Source organism: Pipistrellus kuhlii, unplaced genomic scaffold (genome assembly GCF_014108245.1).
Source record: "Pipistrellus kuhlii isolate mPipKuh1 unplaced genomic scaffold, mPipKuh1.p scaffold_m20_p_14, whole genome shotgun sequence".
NCBI classification, from domain to species: domain Eukaryota; kingdom Metazoa; phylum Chordata; class Mammalia; order Chiroptera; family Vespertilionidae; genus Pipistrellus; species Pipistrellus kuhlii.
In genome coordinates this window covers 47188927-47211015 of record NW_023425449.1, presented here as the reverse complement: position 1 = coordinate 47211015, position 22089 = coordinate 47188927, and the positions used below count along the sequence as shown (strand labels likewise).

General features: G+C 53.4%; 1 protein-coding gene across 1 annotated transcript in view; it reads right to left on the bottom strand.

Moving 5' to 3' along the window:
- Positions 1-10149, bottom strand: part of CNGB3 (cyclic nucleotide gated channel subunit beta 3) — a 52749-nt gene extending 42600 nt beyond the window's left edge. The window contains exons 1-4 of the mRNA XM_045581599.1: positions 10134-10149; positions 9586-9905; positions 5247-5297; positions 2668-2754 (exon numbers count right to left, since the gene is read on the bottom strand). Of these exons, the coding sequence (XP_045437555.1) occupies positions 2668-2754; positions 5247-5297; positions 9586-9905; positions 10134-10149 (474 nt within the window). The remainder of the gene's footprint in view (positions 1-2667; positions 2755-5246; positions 5298-9585; positions 9906-10133) is intronic.
- Positions 10150-22089: the final 11940 nt, after the last annotated feature.

The window sequence follows — 22089 nt, the reverse complement described above, 5'->3', positions numbered from 1 at the left end:
TGATGACAGCGCGGTGCGGGCCACATTGCAAGGCCTGGCGGGACGGATTTGGCCCGAGGGCCTTGTGTTTGACACATGTGCTCTAGTTAATCTTGTTCCTAATGCTAATGAAAACCAAGCTGAAAACCAAGCTGAAAAGCATTTTTCCTGTTTCTTTATAAAGCACAGAGTAGAACTCTATTTTACAAGAATTAAAATCACACTCCCCAGAACGTCCGTGAAAGAGGAAGATGATAACACATTGAAGTCACAAGTAGATGCTGATCCTGAGGCTCAGGGCTAGCACTGTTCCTAAGCAAGTTCCATTAAATGTGTTTAATTTCAACAACATTTCAAGTCCAGTAAATATGAGTATCAGTTATAATTCGTGACATTGCTTAAAGAGACAGGGAGCTTACACAGGTTGAATCCAAACAGAGTGGCCATTTCCTTTGAGGTTCTTTCCTGCTTACATCTACTTCTACCTCCACTCACCTCCCCACACTCGCCTGCCCACCTCCTCCTTTACCAGCCGAGGTAGAGGAAAGCAGGAGTGAGACTGCACCCCTGCCCTTTGCTAACTGTGTGGCCTTGGAAAAGTCACTTAACATTTCTGTGCCTCAGTTTTCTCATCTGTAAAATGGGGACAATAAAATAACATGTCTCTTGGAGGGGTTGGATGCACACCCAGTTAATGCATGTAATTATTTACTGTGCTGAGAATCACAGGATCCTATAGCGAGGAGGGACTATTAGAGATTATTTTGTTCCAAGATTATGTAGTTCAGAATTTCATCCAATCTATATCTGACTATAGTAGAACATTTGGAATTAAAAAACAGACATAATAGTAATGACTCTTTAGCCAGAAATATACACAAATGGTTCATTTGCCCAGAATTGCTGAGTAGGAAAAATCCCTCAGACATTCAGATGAAGGTAATTCCAATCGGTGGTAAATTGTTTGTGGTGCTCATAACAGAAGTTTGTACCAGGACATGGTTTAAATGTTAGCTTCAGTAATCACTGAAGTGAACATTTATATTCTGGGTGTTTTTCTACTGGATACAAACAATATTTTCTCAGTGAACTGTGCATCAAAATGACTCACCTATATGTGAAATGACTGGACCATGGGGCTACGGAGAAAAGACCAATGCTGACATTCAGAATGTCCTATACTAAAAACGCTTTGAATAAAGATGGGCTTTGGATCCCTTGGGCACACAGGGATGGGTGGGAAGCATGGCACTTTACACACTTCTATTGCACTGCCAGTGAACTCCAAACACATGCCTGAGTGTCTGAAAGCTGGTCATCTCTGAACAGCAGCTCCTGATACTGTCACTGAGAAGAGAAAGGGATGCCTGCCCCCGTGCTGGGCGTGAGGAGTCTGCCCCCCAGGCCGCAGTCCTGGCCAGACCTTCGCCATCCCGAGGGCCTGAGGCTGTCTCCCTCTCCCCTGGAGAGACCGTGGGCCTGGAGGGTGGAGTCTGGTCCGGAAGTCCGAGAGGAACCCAGGTCCCCGCTCAGCACAGCACAGCATGGGGGACAGACCCGCTAGCTCTCATTTTCCTCGCCGCTACAATGAAGTGGACTGGAAGAACCGGCGAGGTAACGAATATCCAGGTTGACGAAGCACAGCCCTCCCCGCCCCACGTCCGCCACGGCTGTGTGCGCTGGTGCCAGCATCCAGGGAAGCCCACTGGGATTTACACAACTCCGGCCTTCCTCAGGAGGCTCTTTGGAAATGGCTCCTCTTGCTATGGCTGACGATTTACACGCAAATCCGGACCCAACTCTCCCCACATTTGTGTTAGTTACCTCAATGGGCTATGAGTCATGTCTTAGAATCTGTGGAACAGGTAATGCACTTACACATTCAAACGGTAGCAAGTACATCCCTTCACGAATGTTGTCTCAGTCTATCCCCTCCCCCCCTGCCTTCCATCCCCTAATTTTTTCACTAGATTTTTTTTGTAGCCTTCCACTGTTTACATGTGTTCAGAAAAATTGAATATTTTCATTTTCTGCTATACAGAAGTTAGCATTGTTATATACACTGTTCTAAAACGAGCTTGCTTTTCACTCAGCAATTTATAACATCTTGGTGGTCTTTTCATACCAGTTCATGGAAAACTTCCTCTTTATTTATTTATTTTTGCATTACAGAGTGTGTTCTATTATATGGATATACCACAATTTATTTAACCAGTTCCCTGTTGATGGACATTTGAGCTGTATCCAAGTGACATAAGTAACTTTGTTTTGGAAAGTATGTCTGCATTTGCTGGGATGGCAGAGTTTGGTGAGTACAGGAACTGGGAGGCTGTCGGATCGGACTCTCTCCTTTCACAGCCTGGACTCCAGGCATTCAGCGGCTCTGAGCAAAAAGGACGAGTGGAAAAGAATGAAACATGAGACCACTGGCAGCTGTAGTTGTGTGCAGAAGACAAAGAATTCCTGTTCCGGCGATAAAACGCCTGAGATACAGGGTGACACAGCCTTGTCACCTCCCACAGTGCGTGTCATGATGTGCTCCCTTCCTGAGGTCTTAAAATAGCAACGATGAGGACAGAAAAACGGACAGTTTGAGTGAAGGAAGAACATCGTACTTTTAGGATGTTTTAAATCACTTCAAGATTTCCATAAGTAAAACAAGTAAGAATATCAATAGAGTTATCTCACCTTTAATATCCTGTTTGTCCTGAATATTGGGTGAAAGCCAAAGAAGAGGCAGAGCACATCCAATGGCACCACTGCGGCCACATCCAGCTGTTGGGACAACACGTGTGCGGTTATGCGGAGTCCGCTGCTTCTTGGACGTGGACTATACCCACGTATGCAGAGCTGACAGCATCGCCGTCCTGTGTCCTTAACACAAAACCGCCTGCAGGCAAGCACGTGGTGCCACTGGAAGCAACAGCCCGTGGAGACAAGGCGGTCAGGCCTATGCCCTCAGAGCCCTGGGCGGCGACAATGGGAGGGGACACGCCCTGAGCCCAGGGGTGGGGGGTGGGGGGACGCCCTCTGAGCCCTCCCGGGAGCCTCGGCTCAGCAGCACCCCTGCGCAGGTGCTGCAGAGGCCGGTGATCACTGATGCGGGACTACACTTTTACAATTTTAAACGGGGCTTCTGGGCTGAAAAGCAAGCCCGGTCCCGATTGTTCTCTCTGCAGTGATGTTCCCACTCGCCAGTTCTGGGCCCTCACAGTGAGAACAGCACGGCTCAGGTGGCCGCCTCCAGGCTGCCTGCCCACCCACTAGCCACAGGGAGCAGCAAACGCCTCCCGGAGGTGGTGCCCAGGCTGTGCAGTGGGAGGAGGAATGGTGTAGGGAGGGCACTGCAGTGCAGCTCCACCGGACACAGTATTTTGGGTCTGTCCTGTGTCTGTACCCTGGTCTCCCACCCTGGTATTCTGAATGACAGCATCATGCTGAGGGCCTCTTTACCTAAGACAGGCGTCTTCAAACTTTTTAAAGTGGGGGCCAGATCACGGTCCCTCAGAGAGCTGGAGGGCCGGACTATATGAACTACTAATTCCTACTGTAACACCTCGGCTACGCTCACTGCCCAAAAAACCTGGCGGGCCGGATCAGACTCCTCTGCGGGCCGCATGTGGCCCGCGGGCCGTAGTTTGAAGAAGAGAATCACTCGCCTTCATTATTTTTTAGCTGACACTGAAAAGTGGGTTACGTTAAAACATTTATTAAGACAACTAAGGGCAGTGACAAGCATCCTGTGGGGCCACGTGATGGAAGGGGAGGCCTGAGCTGGGCCAGCGTTTTCGGCGGCTGTGCCCCCAAGAGCAGAGGCACTTTCCGGTTGCATGGGCCCACCAGCTGTTAGAAACCCATTACTGACTGGCAGCACCGGTTTGAGAGCTGCATCATCATCAGACCTGGGCTTTATCCTGCGGAGGATGAGCCTCAGGACGAGCTGAGGGTGAAAGGAGCAGCTACTAACAGCATCTCCCGAGTGAGGAAGTCAGGTGCTGCCCCACTGCGGTGCCTTCTGGTTCAGATGATATTAATCTTTAAAAAATATGCTTTCATTGATGTCAGAGAGGAAGGGAAAGGGAGAGAGAGAGAAACATCAATGATGAGAGAGAAACATTGACCACTTGCTCCCTGCACGCCCTACTGTGGATGGAGCCCACAACCCAGGCATGGGACCTGACCTGGAATCGAACTGGGACCTCCTGCTTCTTAGGCTGATTCTCAGCCACTGAGCACACTGGCCGGGCCATATCATCTTTTCTTTAACCTGTAAAAAGCTGATCTAGCCCGAGTGCAGTCGCCAAGCACAAAGGTGCCTCTGCTTTTGGGCACAGAGCAGGTGAAAGCAGGAGCAACCACAACGAAACACTAGTAAATGCAACCATCTATCTTTATCAACCAATTAAACACAGGAGTCAGCCTTCCCTCACCACTTTGAGAGTGAGCAGTTTGAGTGAGCTGGGCACTTAGGAAGGAGATGGTCCTCACGGCAGATGCGCCCAGTCAGCAGCTTTCTAACACGTGAGTGCGCAGGCGCCTTGCTCACAAAGGAAAGGAGCTGGAGACAAACGCACGGAAAGGCATTCTAATCACCAGCAGCAGCAAGTGGGACAATTTGGCACCTAAACCCAGATTTGAGTTTTTTAAACAAAACAACCTCCCATTTCAAGGACAATACTTTAGTGACTTGAGGTCACTAAAGTATTGTCCTTGAAATGGGAGGTTGGAGTTCCCTCCTCCAGATTGGGTGACCCCAAATCCCTGCCTGTGTCTCAGAGTTAGGGGAACAGACGGAAGGTAACAAGCTCTTGGCTGTGAATGATTGCGGGTGAAAACAAGGTTGTGCTGCCATTGGAGGAAAGGCAGAGGCCATGGCGTGTCACTTATCTACTCGCTTTCTTGCATTTCTCATTCTCGCATAGAAGGAGAAGAAAGGGGAGGGGAAGTAACTGTGTAGCATTTACGTCATCGTAGGAATGAGGCCAGCGCTCCTGCTGGCCAGACAGGGCTCAGCCACCCGCCTTACTGACGTCCAACTCAGAAGGCCCGTGTGGCCCAGCCTTCTGTTCTGCAGTAAAGCAGACACATCTGCACTTCGAGGAAGCATGCGTGTGCCACTGGCTGCCTCTAACAAACCTCCCTGTGCAAACTGTTCCCAAGGCTACATTTGTGGAAGAAAGCAGGTTTTCGGACAGGAACGTATGGTGGGACTTAAAAGTAAAATGCGATGGGTTGCTTGGATAATTTTGCGTTTGTGAGTCACCTACCTGAAATTTTGTAGAACTTCTGTAGAGCCTTGCTAGCTCATGGGGATCCATCTGAAACATATTTATATTTTAACCGTTTTAATAAAGTACTTTCTCACTTAAAAATACTGTTTCCTCAGTTTCTAACACAATGTCTAACACACAGCAGGTGCTCTCAATGAATGTGTGGTGGGTGAGAGAGGAGGAGGATGGTGTTTAACATTCAGACCTAAAAGAACTAATGCCAACGCTGCACTGGGATCCTTACGTTCAGTTACAGGCAGGAGGGACTTGTCCATGTGCTGTTAACCAGTGGACAAAGCACGTGACTGAACACGGGAGCAGCCTCTTCTCCCCCGACCACGGGCTGTCCACGTTGAGGGCTCTGCAGATGTTCGAGAGACCCCCCTTCCCTGCCCTCCCCTTTGGCTAGAATTGTACATACACTAAATGTCACAGAAATATACCCGAAAATGTATCAGGCATGCCTGTTTAATGGTTTTTACTGTGTAAAACGGCTCACTGAGCCACAGGTGGGCATCCACAGAAGGCTAGCTGAACCCTGGGCCAAGCTTAGCACCAACCTGTGGGCACCTTCAGAGCTTAAGTGGGGCCGACAGATTCATCGCAAGTGCTAAGAAATGAAGGCGAATCCCCCCTCCCAGCACTGGGAGAATGGATTTAGCATGTTTGTGCTTTTCCTTTCAGAGTTGCCTAAGCTCCTATGATTGAAAAATGTAAATGAAACTGCAACATGGTAGACTGAACGGAAATGCCAGAAGTGATTCTAAATGGCTCTCCTCTGGAGCCCTAGGTGCTGTGGCTCCGTTAGTTTTATGAGGATCAGCTTACCAGTTGGTCACCCCAGGCACTTACTTTTAAAATGTTGCCCTGTGAATTCTCTCTCTTCCCAGCCTCGGCAGTCTGCAGGCACATTTCCTCAGGGGAGGCTTACTCTGGGAGGGTATGCTAATGAGTCTGAACTCTTTGAATGTGTCCAGGAATTATTATATTTACTTATTTACCTCTTCTCGTAAACAATCGTAAAAATGCCGTAATTTCACACGGAACAGAGAGATGCTTCCAAAATAGGAACGTTCTCTGTTGCAACTTCAGTGCAGACAACACGGTGACTCAAGGGAAAGGAAGTCCTCGGACCGAGGTTGCCACCCATTGACCCCTCCATCATTTTCTGCGCAGACTCTGCGATCCTGGGAGAACGAGGCTGAACACTGGCCTCTCCCCAAACCTCTCCTCAGGAAAGAGCGAGAGCAAGAGCGAGGTGCACAGCCAGGAGGCCACAGGGAGGAGCAAGTGCGAACGTCATCCCTCTGATCGGTCAGCAACTTCCCGTGTCTTCCAGACGCCAGGCCTGGGCCCAGGTGCCCGCTGTCTTCTCTGACCCTCACAGGGGTTGTGAGTGGGGCCCGTTATTCCCGTTCTATGGATGGAAATGGTGGTGTGCAATGAAAGGTGCATTTCTTTTCTTCTAGTGATGCTGTTCATAAGTTTCAGAGATGCAGCTTGCCCCTGATGTTTGCTTCTATTTCATCCCTATTAGCCGAGTTGTTATTTAACAGGGAAGTCTGAGGAAGGCCCCAGCATGCCTAGCAGGGAGCAGTTACTTTGCTCCCTGTGGGTCAGTTTGTAAACAGTGACGCAGAGGCGGTCTCTCTGGCAGGCCTGCCCGACACTGTCACCGCAGGGCACTGAGTGTGTCCCTGCTCTTTGCAAAGTACTGCGGGCACGAGAGCTCCTAGCCAACCATCCCACTGTTCCTTCCGCTCCACCACTGCTGTCCATAAGGAAAGGAGGAGCAAGCTGCTTGCTGGTCCCTCATAGCATGCTGCTCTCTCATTAGCATGCTGCTATCTGTTAGGGCAGCCCATTGCGGAAACTACTCGACAGGATGGAAAACCTGTGGCCTTCCCTCTCCCTTTTCCCCTAGCTCCTTCTGCTGGGACCTTCAGCATCTCAAGCTGTTGTTTGCTATTTTTTTGTTTCCCCTCAAGGCCCCGGGGAATTAATATTTCCATCCTCAGCCCTGGAATGCTTGGCAATAGAGGTTGTTGATAAACGCTTGCTGCATGCATGCATGAATGAATGAGTGAATGACCTGCCTGTCCACTAAAGGTAGTGAGACTCTCAGGTCAGGTGCTCGACTGGCAACTCGTGTGTCTTCTTTCCAAAGTGAAATCAAGTCTCGAAGGCGAAAATGACCTCCCCTAAATTAAAAAAAACCATTACATGTCTTTTCAACAAACAAGGCAATTCATCTCTGTTCTACATTTGTAGCTGGTGATAATGCGTTTCAAATAGAGCCTATTGAGTGTGTTTTCATTGGTTATTTTTCCTGGTTTCTACAGGCCATTGTGTGCAAAGGCCTCCTGGAAAATGGAAAATAAAAGCCTCCCCTCACTGGTTCTGTCATTTCCATTTGTCAGACATTGATTTCTCCCCCTTGTGCATCTAATGGAGGTTGAAATGAGCTCCGTGTGTGTTTACTTTCCATTTGTCCACAGCATCGCCGTCCATCACGGGCTGAGCCTGGGCCGGCGGGAGTGCTGGGCCGCCTTCCGCAGGCGTGGCGCTGTGAGCAGTTTTGCTACAGCGTCAGCTCTGGCCTCTAGAGTTCCTTTCTAGGAGAGATTTCAAGTACAGGAAGCACTCTATAGCAAATAACATTTTAAAAGTCACCAACATTAGTCCTTCCAGCTTTCTGCTAATTTAAGATCACCTGGAGTCTCAGAAGAGCACGTTGAGGCGATTAAGAAACCTACCTGTCTGCTCCCCAAAATACAGAACTCAGTTCCACTCCCTGGCCATTCTGCTCACCCTGCTGGGTCCGCTCTGGCCACCCGCTGGGCGGGAGGCAAGGATGGCACATGGCACTGGCTGGAAAGGAAGGTGGGGAGGCAGGGCCGGGGCTGGGTCTGTGCTCACGGAACGTCCTTTGTGAGCCTCAGCTGACTGGGCGTGCCGTCCGCGGGGGGAGCTAGTCTCAGAGACCACCGGTGAAGAGCAGGCGCTGCCGCTCTGGGGAGAAAGCTGCAGTGAAGCTGAACAGGAGACAGGCCCGGATGTGTTAATTAACAGCGCTCCGCCGAGCTTGATCCTGCGTGCGCTTGGCTCGGCCTGCAGCGTGGCTTCCTCCGTGGGTCTGGCTCTCCTGCAGACCTTGGTGTTCATGGCTCTCTCCCAACCCCACAGCCCAACGGCGGGTCTCACAGGGAAGGCCGCGCTCTGTGCTACCTGCCAGGCGGCCCCGCCACCCATGGTTTTAGGCCCTGGAAGGATGGTGTGTGGCTGAGAAACCAGGATTTCCCATGTCATTTCATCTTAAAAAAATATATATTTTACTGATTTTTTACAGAGAGAAAGGGAGAGGGATAGAAAGCTAGCAACATCGACCAGCTGCCTCCTGCACACTCCCCATGGGGGATGTGCCCGCAACCAATGTACATGCCCTTGACTGGAATCAAACCTGGGACCCTTCAGTCCGCAGACCGACACTCTATCCACTGAGCCAAACCGGCTTTGGCTATGTCATTTCATCTTAATTAGGATTTACATTTGAATGGACACATGGCTCATAGCCAGTGCACTGGACAGCGTGGGATCCACTCTGACCGAGGGCCCAGGCCCCTCCTTCCCTTTCCAGCCAGGCTGTCCCCACGCGGCCTCTGTGAGCTGTGAGCTTTGTGGCTGAAGGCCTCCACACAGCTCACACTGCGGCCCGGGAGGCGAGCTGCGCTGGATGAGGTTTTATTCTATCTTATTCTTTCTGCCTGATTTAAAGTGCTGAGGGGATGGCAGGCTGTCAGGGGACAGAAGACGGCCTCCTAACTCGCACTCCGAGGCTGGAGCAGAGTACTAGTCACTCCCCTGCGCTCGGTGCTGGATGCTTGCCATTCAGGTGAGCCGTGTCCTGCTTGGACTTTCCAGAAGCAGGTCTGCTTCGTACCCTCCGTCCGACCCCCGCTGAGGAGCTCCCGACCCGAGGCCCTCTGGTCTGAGGCCTGAGCGAGTCCCTCCCCCTGAGGCCTCCGTGTCCCCGTGTCCGTAGGGCCCCTTCCCAGCGCACCCCCCTCCACGGCGAAGGCGCTGCCTGCCTCTCCTTCCCAAGACCAGCGCCCAGAGGTTCCTGTCGTCACTGCTCTGCGGGTCCCAGCAGTCGAACCTTTGGTGGTGCGAGGGCGATGGGCTCCCAGGAGGCTGAGACTCCCACCACTTAGAGCTGACACCCCGCCCTCGTCGCCTCCGCCTGCCCACTTACTCTGACGTCACATCCGCACCAATTTCTATGACGTCACATCCGCCTGCCCAATTTCATTGAAGTCACCTCCACACAACCACTTACAATGACGTCGCCTCCGCGGGTGGCGGGCAGCCGGGGCTGCACCAGCAGCAGGTCGCACAGGTAGATGAGGTCGCACAGGCCGTCCGCCGCCAGCCAGTAGGGGGCGCTGCGGGGCGTGTGGCAGGGGAAGGCCAGGCGCGCGGGCAGCAGGCAGCAGTTCCAGGCGCAGGCGGCGGCCACCAGCAGCGGCCACAGCAGGGAGTGCGGGGCTGGGGAGCGGCCGTGACCGTGACCGCAGCGCCAGGCGCCCCCTGCGCCCGCAGAGCTGGGGTTGGGGGTGGGGGCACGTGCTCCAGCGGCACAGCGCCCCCCGCCGCCGGCTTTCGGGGGCCAGGGACCTCATGGGCTCTTCCCACGTGGGAAGGAGCCTGGAGAAGTGGAGCCGAGTCGTGCCCACAGGACGGTGCCCTGAGCCAGGAAAGGGGCGCCCCTCCCCGCCGCCGCCTCTCACCTGGGCCTGATGGGGCCCGCACACCGCCTTCCAGGGAGGGGACAGAACTGCCCGCCCGCCCGGCCCGGCCCCGCTGGGACGCCCGGAGGAGCCGTACCTGCGCCGGAGGCCATGCAGCCGGGGAGCGCCCCCGGAGGCCCGGCCTGCGGGGTGGGACGCCCGCGCTGCCCCGGGGCGGACCGCACAGCGGCGGGCTGGGCTGGTGGGGAGAGGAAAGCGTTAGGAGGCTCCCTTAGCTCCAGGGGCAGAGAGCCTGCTTTCTTGAAGTCAGAACATTCCAGAACCTCCCCCCCCAGTACAGGCAGAGGAGGCTTTCGGTGACAGTAAAATGTGACATTCATGGAAGATCGGGTCCTGGAATCGCTGGGATTGGAAATGACAGCAGGTGAGCTCCTGCGCGGGCCGGAGGTCACAGGCGGGAGCTGAGAACCAAGCGCGGCTCAGACAGTGGGGCCAGGCTCGTGTCCTGCAGGCTGCGGACGAGCAAAGTTCAAACCGCCCTCCCAGCACATTCGCCAGGTTCCGTGACGGCTGCGTGCCTGCCTCTTCCCTGAAGAAACGAAGCTCTGTGCAGCCTTCCGGCCCAGAACCCGGGAACCTCGCTCCGCTGCGGGCAGCCACCTGACTGAACCGCCGCAGACCCCCCACGCACAGGGCGTGGCGTGCGTGAGGCGTGACGCACGGCGGGCGTGGCGCCTATGGGTGTGACGTCACGGGCGTGGCGTGGCGCCTCCCCGATTGCTCCCTGATTTCCGGAAGCACAGCCTGAGCTCCTTCGGCGGTGACAGTGTCCTCGCCCCCGGGATCAGGGACCGGTGGTCAGTGACCTGCGCTGTGTGAGCCCCACGTCCTCCCGCGCTCGGAGGACCGTGCTTACCGGGCGCGGACAGGCCTCCCTCCGCCAGCCGCCGCCCGCAGAGGCCGGTCCGGAGCCGCTGGGCCGCGGGCGCACTCACAGGCGGCGCTCCCGGTGGTCCGCTTTTTTGACTAAATGAGGGGAAAACAGCGACAGAGAAGGCTCATGAGAAGCTGAGCACGGGGACGGGTGGCGTCTTTCCCCCTCCCTGCGTGCCAATCTGCAGCTAGCTGACTGGAAGGCCCAGAAAGCCCACGCACTAAGCTTGATGGGCAGGTGCGAGCAGATGCCGGCGGGAAAGGAGGAACAGCAGGTGCCATTCCTGGCCACACTGCACCTCCCGCCCCGAGGCCGCCTGGATCGGGCGGCTGGAAGAAGGGGCTTCGGCTGGCCTGCGGGCAGGGTTCGAGGGCGGCGTGGTGAAGAGGACCTGCTTAACCCCGGCTATGCACGTGGTGGGGCTCACAAGGGGAATCTAGCCGTGTTCACGGCTCAGCCCGCTGGAGCCAGAGGGCCGTCACCAGGCAGCCTCCTCTGACCGCAGTTCTCCAGCTGCCAGCAGCAGGCAGGCGGAGGTCTGGGCACCAGGGGGTCTCACTTGAGAGAGGCTGCTCCTGGCTCTGAAGAGGAAGGGCCCCGTAAACTCTGCTGAGGACCGCGTCCCACACCCACAGGCGCCTTCCGCCAGTCACGGGGTGAGCCTGGGAGTAGGTGTGTCTCCAGGTGGAGCGCAGCCGCCTGGCTGGCGCCTGGGTTCAGTGTGAGACCTGTGTCAAGAAGCCGGCCACCGCCAGCCCGCCGGCCTGTGGACCTGTGAGCTATGAAATGGGCGCGGTTTTAAGCCACTAAGTTTGTGACGACTTGTCCTGTAATGAACCTCCTCCTAAAAGAAGCGTACAAACAGCTAGGACAGGGCACAAGGTGTAAGCGAGTGATTTCCTAAGAATCTGACTTTCCGCACAGGCTTTGTCTCACTCTCCACCTTCCTTCCGAGGTCTGACCTGGGCCTCCTGGGCTCACACAGCCTCCTTCACTCTCACTGCCTCACACCCACACTCCCTCCTCGTCTGCTTCTAGCCGGGACTCCTGGGGCGCAGGTGGAGCCCGGGCACCTGAGGGTGCCACTTAAAGAGAAGCTAGTGTGACCCACCTGACCTCTCTGGGCCAGGCCCCAAACACAGCCCCTCCGACCTGCTGCGGGCTCCCAGGCAGCAGCCTCTCTCTGCCTTCTCTTATCACAGAATAACTCATTTCTCTGCAACTGTCACAAGTCCTGTGCGAGCATCAAGCATCAAGATTCTTCAACTGTGTCCACCTTTCGGATTCTTCTCCAGAAGGGCGAAGGCGGAGGTGGTGGGAGGAGACCCGATACGCCTTATGGGGATGGAAATAGGACATTAGGTCCACAAACCCCGAAAAACCCTTCTTCCTTATGAGTAAGGAGTGTTGTTAGATACCGCTTCACAGATTCCTTCTTAGAACCTTGTAAACCTAGACGTTGATCTCCCTGTCAGACGGTTGTTGAGTCTACGCACTGGAAACACAGATGCGTTAGCCACAGTCCCGGGTGGATGCGCACAGCTTCACGGGAGGCAGGGATGTAACAATCAACCTTAAAGACACGCACACACTGGACTCGGCCGGGGAGCGTGAGGGCTGCACAGAGGGCGTCTCAGGTGAGAAGCTTAGCAGGGCGTCCACGGAGAGATGGAGGGAGGCTTTCCGCGCTGTGAGGACAGTGTGTGAGGACCGTGTGCTCCAAGGTGGACAGGACCTTGGACGTGACGGGAACGGGGCTGGGGGGCGGGGGGGACGGAGGGGGACGGGGGGGGGGGGAGTGTCCGGGTTCTGATGGCTGCTCTGTCGCCTGCTTGGGCCTGCAGGCTGATGGGAGCCGTGCAGGTGCAGAGCGGGTGGGTGCTTTGGAGAAGAGGAGCGGTGAGCATGCAGGAGGTGAGATTAGAGTCGATGAGGGAAAAAGAGAATAAAGAGCTATTTACAGGCAGAAATCAAAGGATTGGAACTTTCTGGATCTTTTGGACGAACCCAAAGGAGTTGAGAAGAACGCCAGGTTTCGGCTGTGAGAGACAGATCCCGGAAGGTGCAGTCACATGACACCGGATTCAGAAAGGAGTTGTTGGATGGAAAAAGCGAGTCTGCCTTTGGGTGGGCCTCGCCTGTGACACCCACGAGGCCTTGGAAACAGCTCTGGCGACGTGAGCTGGTGTCAGCGGTGACTGTGGGATGTGCGCAGCCCTGCATGCAGCTGACAGCATCACAGACTGAAGTTCTCAAGGTTTAGCTCGGAGCGTATTCAGCCTCCACAAGATCTCAGGCAGCGAGGTTCTGAATAATGCTTATTGACTGAATAAACCGCATGTCTCCACTTTTGCTGACCTTATTTGATGTGCCTCAGTGCACTGAAAAATTCTATAAAAAGGGAAGGTGAGAGTTGTTGGATCATTAGCCATAAAGCCAGATATTCAAACTGTCAAAGGTCTAACTGAAGCCCTAAGACCCAGGACTGCTTTTTATGCTGACTTATCTAGAAGCCCTCACTGCCCGTGAAATTGCCCTTAATCATCCACGTTGCACTGTGCAAACCTGCTTCATGGCCAAAATGCTGAAAACTGAGGTAGACCCATGCAGCTAAATCTCAACTCCTGAACCTCGTTCTTTTTGGGGCGCCTGAGCATTGGTGCACCAGTCACTACCATCTCTTCCCCTTCTCCAGTTTCTTTTCTGGAGTGATCTTTGCCCTTTGTCCACAAATACACAGAAGCTAGGAGTGTAGTTTTCTTTTAGGTAATGTTGTGGTTGAACAAAAAGAGACAATAGAGTTGAAGAAACATATCCCATGAGATAAGTCAAATGAGGGTGAGAGAGGAAGCCAATGGGTACACGCCTCATATGCTTCATTTGAGCTGCATTTAGCATTTACTCTTCACATTATTAGTTATATATTTTAAAACAATTATTCTCATAATTCCTGATGAAAGATCTAGTAAATGATAGACGTATTTCGCCAGTTTTGATAAATGTAGGAGGAAAGTTACTGAGTACTCCTCCTGAGGGGGCTGGGGGTGGAATTGCTTCTCGCATGCTGTGGGACTGAGCCCCGGGAGCCGCGCCATCTGGCGAACCAGGGACCCCCCGTGAAAAGGAAACGGAAGAGGCTCCGCTGTTCCTGGTTAAGCCTTACTTACAGTCTCTGTGCTCAGAACAAAGTGCAAATGTAAACATCTCTGCTACAAAAATAAAAAGTATTTGCTTACGTACCTATGGAAAAATAAAGACTAGTTGGAATAATACTTATTCCTTTTTCTGATAAGGGCTCAGAGAAAACGCATTTTTAAAAAGGCGGTATAGCTTGGAATTCCAGCAGCGTTCCCCATTTCTTTACATTCATTCAGGGCTAAGGCGGGGAAGCCGTGGGCTGGCCGTGCCGGGCAGGGCTGGGGAGCGGGGCACTGGGTGGCCGGGGGCTCCTGGCCCCAGATAAACGCGGTGTGGAGGCCACGCCTGGTCTGGGGGGTGGGGGAGACTCGGAATGCCGTGTTAAGAAGTGCCCGCGTGAGACATGGGTCTGAAAGTGCTTCTCCGGGCCTCTCTGCGTTTGTCAGGAAAGCGTCCTGCCACCACCGCGGGCTCCACTTTCACATGCCCTGAGGTGTGTCAGGCTGTGCCAGCCCGGCCAGGGGGTGGCGGCTCTCATGGGGAGCGGGCAGCGGCGGGGCGAGCTCACAGGGAGGGACCTTTGAGTGGAAGCGTGAAGGGAACGGAGGCCAGGTCGTGTGGGCGGCCGCCCTGGGCGCCACACTGAGGCAGGAGCCCCTCGCCCAGAAGGAAGGCCAGTGCCCCCCTTGGTGGTCCCGGCGGGGGTTCCCACAGCAGAGGAGGGCATGGAGCCGAGCTGCGGCAGTGACTGCAGGAGGAAGGAGGATGAGGGGCCGTGGTGAGGAGGCAGTGGGACAGCACTCGGGCTCACAGCACGACAGGAGGGGCAGGCGGGGCCGGGCTCCCCCACCAAGTCCTGCCACCGCCGTGCTCACCTGGACCTCGGACCCTGACCTCCAGGCCGCCCTGAGTTCCTGGTGAGCAAGACGGGGCCGCCACGGAGCAGCTGGGCCCTTCATCTAACGGGGTGCCTGCAGGGAGGCAGGGGGAGACCCGGAGACCCAGAGACCCGGAGAGGCCCGGTGGCAGCGGAGGCCGTGGCCGAAGGGATGTGCCGCAGCCAGGACATGCCCAGGACGGGGAGGGATGCAGTGTGCACACAGGCGATGTGCACGTGGATGCCCAGGCACAGCTCCCAACCTAAACGCCCTGGTCTGTCCGGAGCACTCAGCTCCTTAGCGCTCACGCCCCTCTCTCCCCCCCAGTCTGCTCAGGCCCGCCTCCTGCGGATCTGTAAGTGCCTGTCTGTATCGCTGCTGAAGCACATCCTCGTGGCCTATAAATGGAACGGTGCCTAACTTTAAAAGTTTAACAGCTATTTTAAGACTGAAGTAACAAAAAAGCCATAAAAACATTACAACATTAAAAATTTACATTTGTAAGGCTCACGTGTACACATATATGCACACACATTAACATACATACCAGCACACGTAAGAATAGTAGCCCTTCCCAAACTTAACCCGACAGTAAAGAGATTGAAGACGGACATAAGAATAAACACAAAATAGTCACCATCACCTGCATTTCATTTCAATAAGCAGCTTAACCTCCTTCGTGATTTCAGGCATTTTCTGAGCGAAGTCAGCAGCAGCTGTGCTTTTGCCATTTCCCACATAGTGGCAGCCGCGCGTCAAAAGACGTCCTGAAGACGTGCCTGGGGCTCTGGGGGCGTCTGGCGTCTCGTTCACTCACTCTGGCCGCACGCTGACTCCGTGCGGGAAGGGGACCCGTGCTCTGCTGGCTCTGAAGGTCCTTCATCAGTGTTCTCCCCTCCTACACAGGCCTCGCATCTCTTCCCGCTTACTGCCTCTTCCCGACAGACTGCTCTGTTCTTTATCGAAAGGCTGTGCGTCCTGCAGACGCGGGAGAAAGGCCAGGGGAGGCCACCGAGCCCGAAGAGAGGGATCTGGGCCCGGCCTCAGAGCCGTGAGAACAGCTCTGCTGGGTGAGCTCCAGCGTGCAGGCGTGGTCTGGCCGCCTGAGCAGACGACGACGGGATTTTTGCTTGCCTGCCTAGCAAAAACCAGGAAAGCCATTTTATGAAGCCGATGAACAACTGGATCAGATAGTAAGCCGAATGCCATAAATCTCTCAGATGACAGATGATTAAAAAACCCACAGTACTGGGAAACAGGAAATAGCTGGCTGGACAGCAGGACATCTGCGAGTTCCTTGAAGACAGAGACACATGGGTCCTGCTCACTCCTTATATCTCACCCTCCGAGCTGGGCTTAGGGCAGCGCAGCCTTGTTCCACTGAAGAAAACCGTGGCCAGGAACACCGCCGGGGGTGCTTGCTGCCAAGGGAGAGGGCCTGGGCTGTTTGGTCCCTGGAGGGCATGGGTTCGAGGCCATCAGAGAATTTTTGGTTTGTCTGTTTCTTCTTAATTCAACAATTCTAAGGAAATATCCTTAACTGTGTGAAAAACTTTATGTCAATGGTGGCACTGAAACATCATCTTTACTAATAAAACATGGACACACCTCTTACATGGCCAATGATGGGAGCCTTAGGAATAATTGCCCACAGGTGGGTCCTGCCCCATGATGGAAGGTTCCAGAAACTGATCCTCTCAGGCCTCAGTGGTGATCAAAGGGTGAGAGTTGCCCTAGCTGGTTTGGCTCAGTGGATAGAGCATTGGCCTGCAGACTCAAGGGTCCTGGGTTCTATTCTAACCAAGGGCACATGTCTGGGTTGCAGGCTCGATCCCCAGTAGGGGGCATGCAGGAGACAGCCAATCAATTATTCTGTCTCATCATTGATGTTTCTATCACTCTCTCCCTCTCCCTTCCTCTCTAAAATCAATAAAAAACTTCTATTTTAATAAGGGTGTGAGAGTTGCCTCTTGCCTCACACAGCTTCTTCTATTCACCTCAGAGTGCCTTAAAAATAGTCATGATCTGAGAAAAGATGAGAAGTATTATATAGTATATACATTAAAATGTTTACAAGGAAATCTATTACAACATGTTAGGTTGTTAACAACATAAAGGAGACTCAGAGTTGTGCCTGTCGTGTAATATCAAATATGTTTCAAACCCATACGGAGAACACAGACTTGAATAATATGCACCAGATGTTAATAATGATGTTTTGAATAATCACTGAAACTCGTTTGTGTTCTCTTCCTTCACCTTTATGTAGTTTCCAAGTCCTCATTAGTGACTACTCATTTTTCATAATTAAAGAATAATTGTAAAGCCTGTAGTGGCACAGTCTCTGTGAGGTGGCGTGGCAGTGGCTGTCCGTACAGAGCTGTGCTCAGGGGCTGTGGCTGCCCTGCGGCCTCTCTGTCTCACTGTGAAACACCTCCGGAGCCCCCAGCACCTGCCTGGAGCCGGTGCTGCCTGCCGGGCCTGAGGTGCGGTGCTCGGGGTGGGACTGGAGGCCTCCAGGTGCCGTCGGCACCACTTTCACGAGAAGCGTGGGTTATTGCTATTAATATCAATAGTTAGAGCCCCACAGGTGTTTCAGGAACCACTTCAACACGGAAAGAAATGTAATCTCCTCAACTCAGTAATATTGCCAATGTTGACATCTTTTGCAATTTTAAACTTAAAAAGTTGAAGTTCTAGTCCATACTCTTTCCTTCTGCCTCCAAAGGGATTTTCTGCAGCCTAGGCCTGTCGGGGACTAAAGGAGGAGAGGGGAGGAACTATGTGCTAGGAGCTCATCCTACCTAAAAGAAGAGTAATATGCAAATTAACCATTGCTCTTCTACAACCACAAGCCACACCCACTGACCACGCCCACCAGCCAATGAGAGCAAGTATGCAAATAAACCCAACCAAGATGGCTACTGCCACAGAGAGCAGGAGGGAGGCTTGGGTTTCCCAGGCAACAGAGAAAGCCAAGCTTTCCACCTGCCCTTGCCTAAGGTGACCAGATGTCCCACTTTTGACAGGACAGTCCCGATTTTTAACTATTTGTCCCCTGTCCCTCAGCGTTTTAAAAAAGTCCCGATTTTTGGAAAGAATGCATGACACGCTAGGGAAAAGCGGGAGAACAGGAAGGGAATATATGGTTTTCAGCGGCCATGTGGCTATTTAGCCAGGATATGAGTTTTATATTATTTTGTTAATTTTATAATGTTAAACTTTAATAATAACAAATAATTGTTGAGAACTGATTATCGAGAACTGCTTATCAAAGTTCGCATTGTTGATTAGTTGTTAGAATTGTGGAATATGCGCTGTCCTTACCAGGAACTAATGCTGCGACTGAATGCGTTTTTTCTACAGTAAATAAAGTGTGGACATCAGAAAAATCACAATTAATTGTTGAGACTTTGAAAGCCATTTTATGTGTGAAATATAATTTAACCAATTCTTGTGAAAAATTTCATGATCTTTTAAACAATGACAGCAATCTACTAAAAAATTCACTCAAATGAGAAATATGCCAAAGAATAAAATAATACTGTACACAATTTTTAAAATTTGTAAATTGTTCTTATGTTGAAATTAAAAAAAAATATATTACAATACTATTTTTGCGTTCTATTAAAATTTTTGTTGCTTCATATAGACCAAATTTTTAATCAAGGAGCCCCCCCCCCCCCCCCCCCCCTGTCAATGATGTCCCGCTTTATCAATGTTAAAATCTGGTCACCTTACCCTAACCACTTCTGCATGTCAGCCTGTTTGCCCCCTGACTGCTCCCCTGCTGGCCTGATTGATGCCTATCTGCTCCCCTCCTGGCTTGATCACCCCCACCTGTGCACAATTTTCATGCACCAGGCCTCTAGTATTTGAATAATCTTTGATGTGCTTGTGATTTTTGATGCCATCTTTATTTTCTTTTAGTGTATTATTCTTTCTATGTTAATCAACTTCTTATTTCAAACAAGGCCAATTAATCCATCTCATATTCCCAAATTAGCATCTATTTCTTTGTTCATAGGTTTAATACAGGACCTCTCCTCCTCACAGGCCCTGTCAGAATCGAGTGTGTGGTATGGCGCTGGTAGAGACAGACTGAGGTGGGGGGAAGGAGAAAAAAATGAGTTTGGTAATTTACTTTCCACACTAGGAATTCACTGAGTGCACACAACTTGAATTCTTTTCCAACCTTTTCCTTCCATTCCTCATTGTTCTCTTTTGGTCGCAACCCAGCTTTGTAATTTTTTTAGTTGGTGTCCGCATTACTCCCGGTGGACACCAGAGGGCAGTGTCAGCACATGTGTGGCGCTTGCCAGGCTGCTCCAGGGCTTTTGGTTCCTAGAATCCCAGATGAAAAGCAGCTTCTGCTCAGCGTTTGCTGCAGGCAGGGGCCCGCGCTGGGCGGTTGCTGCCCCGCCAGGGGGCCATGTGGCCACGGACAGCATGACCCTGTCTATCTGTCCGTCCGTCCATCCATCCATCAGTACTTTTCAAACATAGTGAGTAGCTGCTGTGCTATAGCCAAGTGTTGAAATTTTGAATGATTTTTACTTTTACAAAAGAAATACTTTTATTAATTTTTAGAGAATGAGAAAGAGAGAGAGAGAGGGAGGAGCTTTTTACTAGGCCAGTTGAAACTCCGGTATTGAGAGGGTTTTCATTTCTGTTGTTCTGTTCAGTCTTTTATTGAATTTAGCTGCTAAAGTTGACCTTCGGGTCAGTGAGCAGGAGGTCCCCGAGTGCAAAGGCCTCAGCTGTGACTGCATGAGAGCCGCCCAGACCCCCCTCCCCACGTGTGCCCCCTCAATGGCAAAGGGACGGAGCTAAAATGAGGAGAGGACTGGGGGCCTGAGGCATCATGCACACCCTGGGCGCAGGCAGAAAGGGCCTGGAGGAGCTGTCCAACGTGAACGCCCAGCCGGGCGCCCGGACACCTGCAGCACAGGGCGTGGGCTCAGAGGCTGTGCCCTGAGCCTGGGGCACCAAGGCTCCGTCCCCAGCGCCGGGACGGTCAGCTGCGGGGCCTCAGGCTCGTCTTCGCCGGGTCCCAGCGGTGGACACCGGACGCAGCGCGGGAGCGGGCGGTGGCCGTGGGGCCGGGCCAGGCGCTCCTGCTGCTGTCACAGCCCGGCCTGGAGGAGCCTCAGCTCTCACTCTCCTGGGGCTGCCGGGCCCCCCGGGCTGAGTGCAGCTGCTTCTGCGCATCAACGCTAATAACGACTCTGAAGCCCGTCACACTGGCTTCTGCTCCTCAGTGACTGTCTTACAAACAGGGCGAGTGCCTGCAGTTCCTGTGGCTAAGGCAGGTGGACTGAGGCTGAGCAGCTTGCTGCCTTAAGGGGCGGCCAGCCAGCAGCCTCTGCCCTCCGATGAAGGTCTGACCAGGCCTCTCTGAGTCCAGGTGAGCGCATGGCACATCCCCGGTTTCTTTCAAACACAGGCTGGCATGTTTAACAAACAGTTATTACTTTATTCCTGATTCCAGTTTTAAAAGCATGTCACTGAACACATGGCTCACTGGTGCCCGGTGGCTGAATTCCGGGTGTGAGCGCTCTTCACATGGCCTCCTCTGAGTCCCCATCATCCCCTCTGAGTCCTCATCATCCCCTCTGAGTCCCCATCCTCCCCCTCTGAGTCCCCATTCTCTCCCTCTGAGTGCTCATCCTCCCTCTGAGTGCCCATCCTCCCCCTCTGAGTCCCCCTCCTCCCCCTCTGGGTCCTCATCCTTCCCCCTCTGAGGTCAACCCCAATCACTTCCCCTATAGTGCCCTCATCCTCCCCTCGAGGTCCCCATTCTCTCCCCTCTGAGGTCTCATTCCTTCCCCTCTGAGTCCCCATCCTCCCCCTCTGAGTCCTCACTCCCCCCTCTGAGGTGCTCATCTTCCCCCTCTGAGTCCCCATTCTCATTCCCCTCTGAGTGCCCATCTCCCCTCTGAGTCCCCATCTCCCCTCTGAGTGCCCATCCTCCCCTCTGAGTGCCATCCTCCCCTCTGAGTCCCATCATCCCCTCTGAGTGCCCATCCTCCCCCTCTGAGTGCCCATCCTCCCCCTCTGAGTCTTCATCCTTCCCCTCTGAGTCCCCATCCTCCCCCTCTGAGTGCTCATCCTCCCCCTCTGAGTCCCCATCATCCCCTCTGAGTGCCCATCCTCCCCCTCTGAGTGCCCATCCTCCCTCTCTGAATCCCCATCATCCCCTCTGAGTGCCCATCCTCCCCTTCTGAGTGCCCATCCTCCCCCTCTGAGTCCCCATCATCCCCTCTGAGTGCCCATCCTCCCCCTCTGAGTGCCCATCCTCCCCCTCTGAGTCCTCATCCTTCCCCTCTGAGTCCCCATCCTCCCCCTCTGAGTGCTCATCCTCCCCCTCTGAGTGCCCATCCTCCCCCTCTGAGTCCCCATCCTCCCCCTCTGAGTCCTCATCCTTCCCCTCTGGGTCCCCATCCTTCCCCTCTGAGTCCCCATCCTCCCCTCTGAGTCCCCATTCTCTCCCTCTGAGTGCCCATCCTCCCCCTCTAAGTCCCCATCCTCCCCCTCTGAGTGCCCATCCTCCGTCCCGGAGCTCCCATCCTGGGAGCGGCTCTTCTCCCAGGAGCTCTGCCCCAGCGGAGGCTCCCTGAGGTACCAGCCAGTGCCTGGTTACCAGGCCATCCTGCTCAGCCACACTTGGCACTGTCCTCCTTTCCTCTGAGTCTAAATCCTGTCCCGGGCCGGGAGGGGAGCAGCTGGGCGGTGCAGCGCCTCCTGATGAGGCTCCCACAGCCTGGCTGTCACCCGCTGCAATGACTGTGTGCCTCTCGGGGTTTGGAGCCTGTGCCCACACTGGCTAACCAGGCAGAGCGGAGGGTCCAGCGTTGTTCTTGACCCCAAGTAGCTGAAAACCACATTGAACTGTGAAGCTGCTCTAAGCCACTCGGCAGACTGGGTGGTATTTTTGATAAAAATTGTAAAATTAGACATGGCGCTTGGTCACCCATAGTCATGGGAGGAGATGTACACTCAGGTAATGAAGAGAAAGGACCGTGGCGAGAGGCTGAATTTAAGGAAGGAACCTCACATTTGTGGGAAAAGCATTACCTTTCCTCTAAAATTATACAACTCAGACCCTCTTCCTCCGCTCAGCATTTATATGGAAGTTTAGA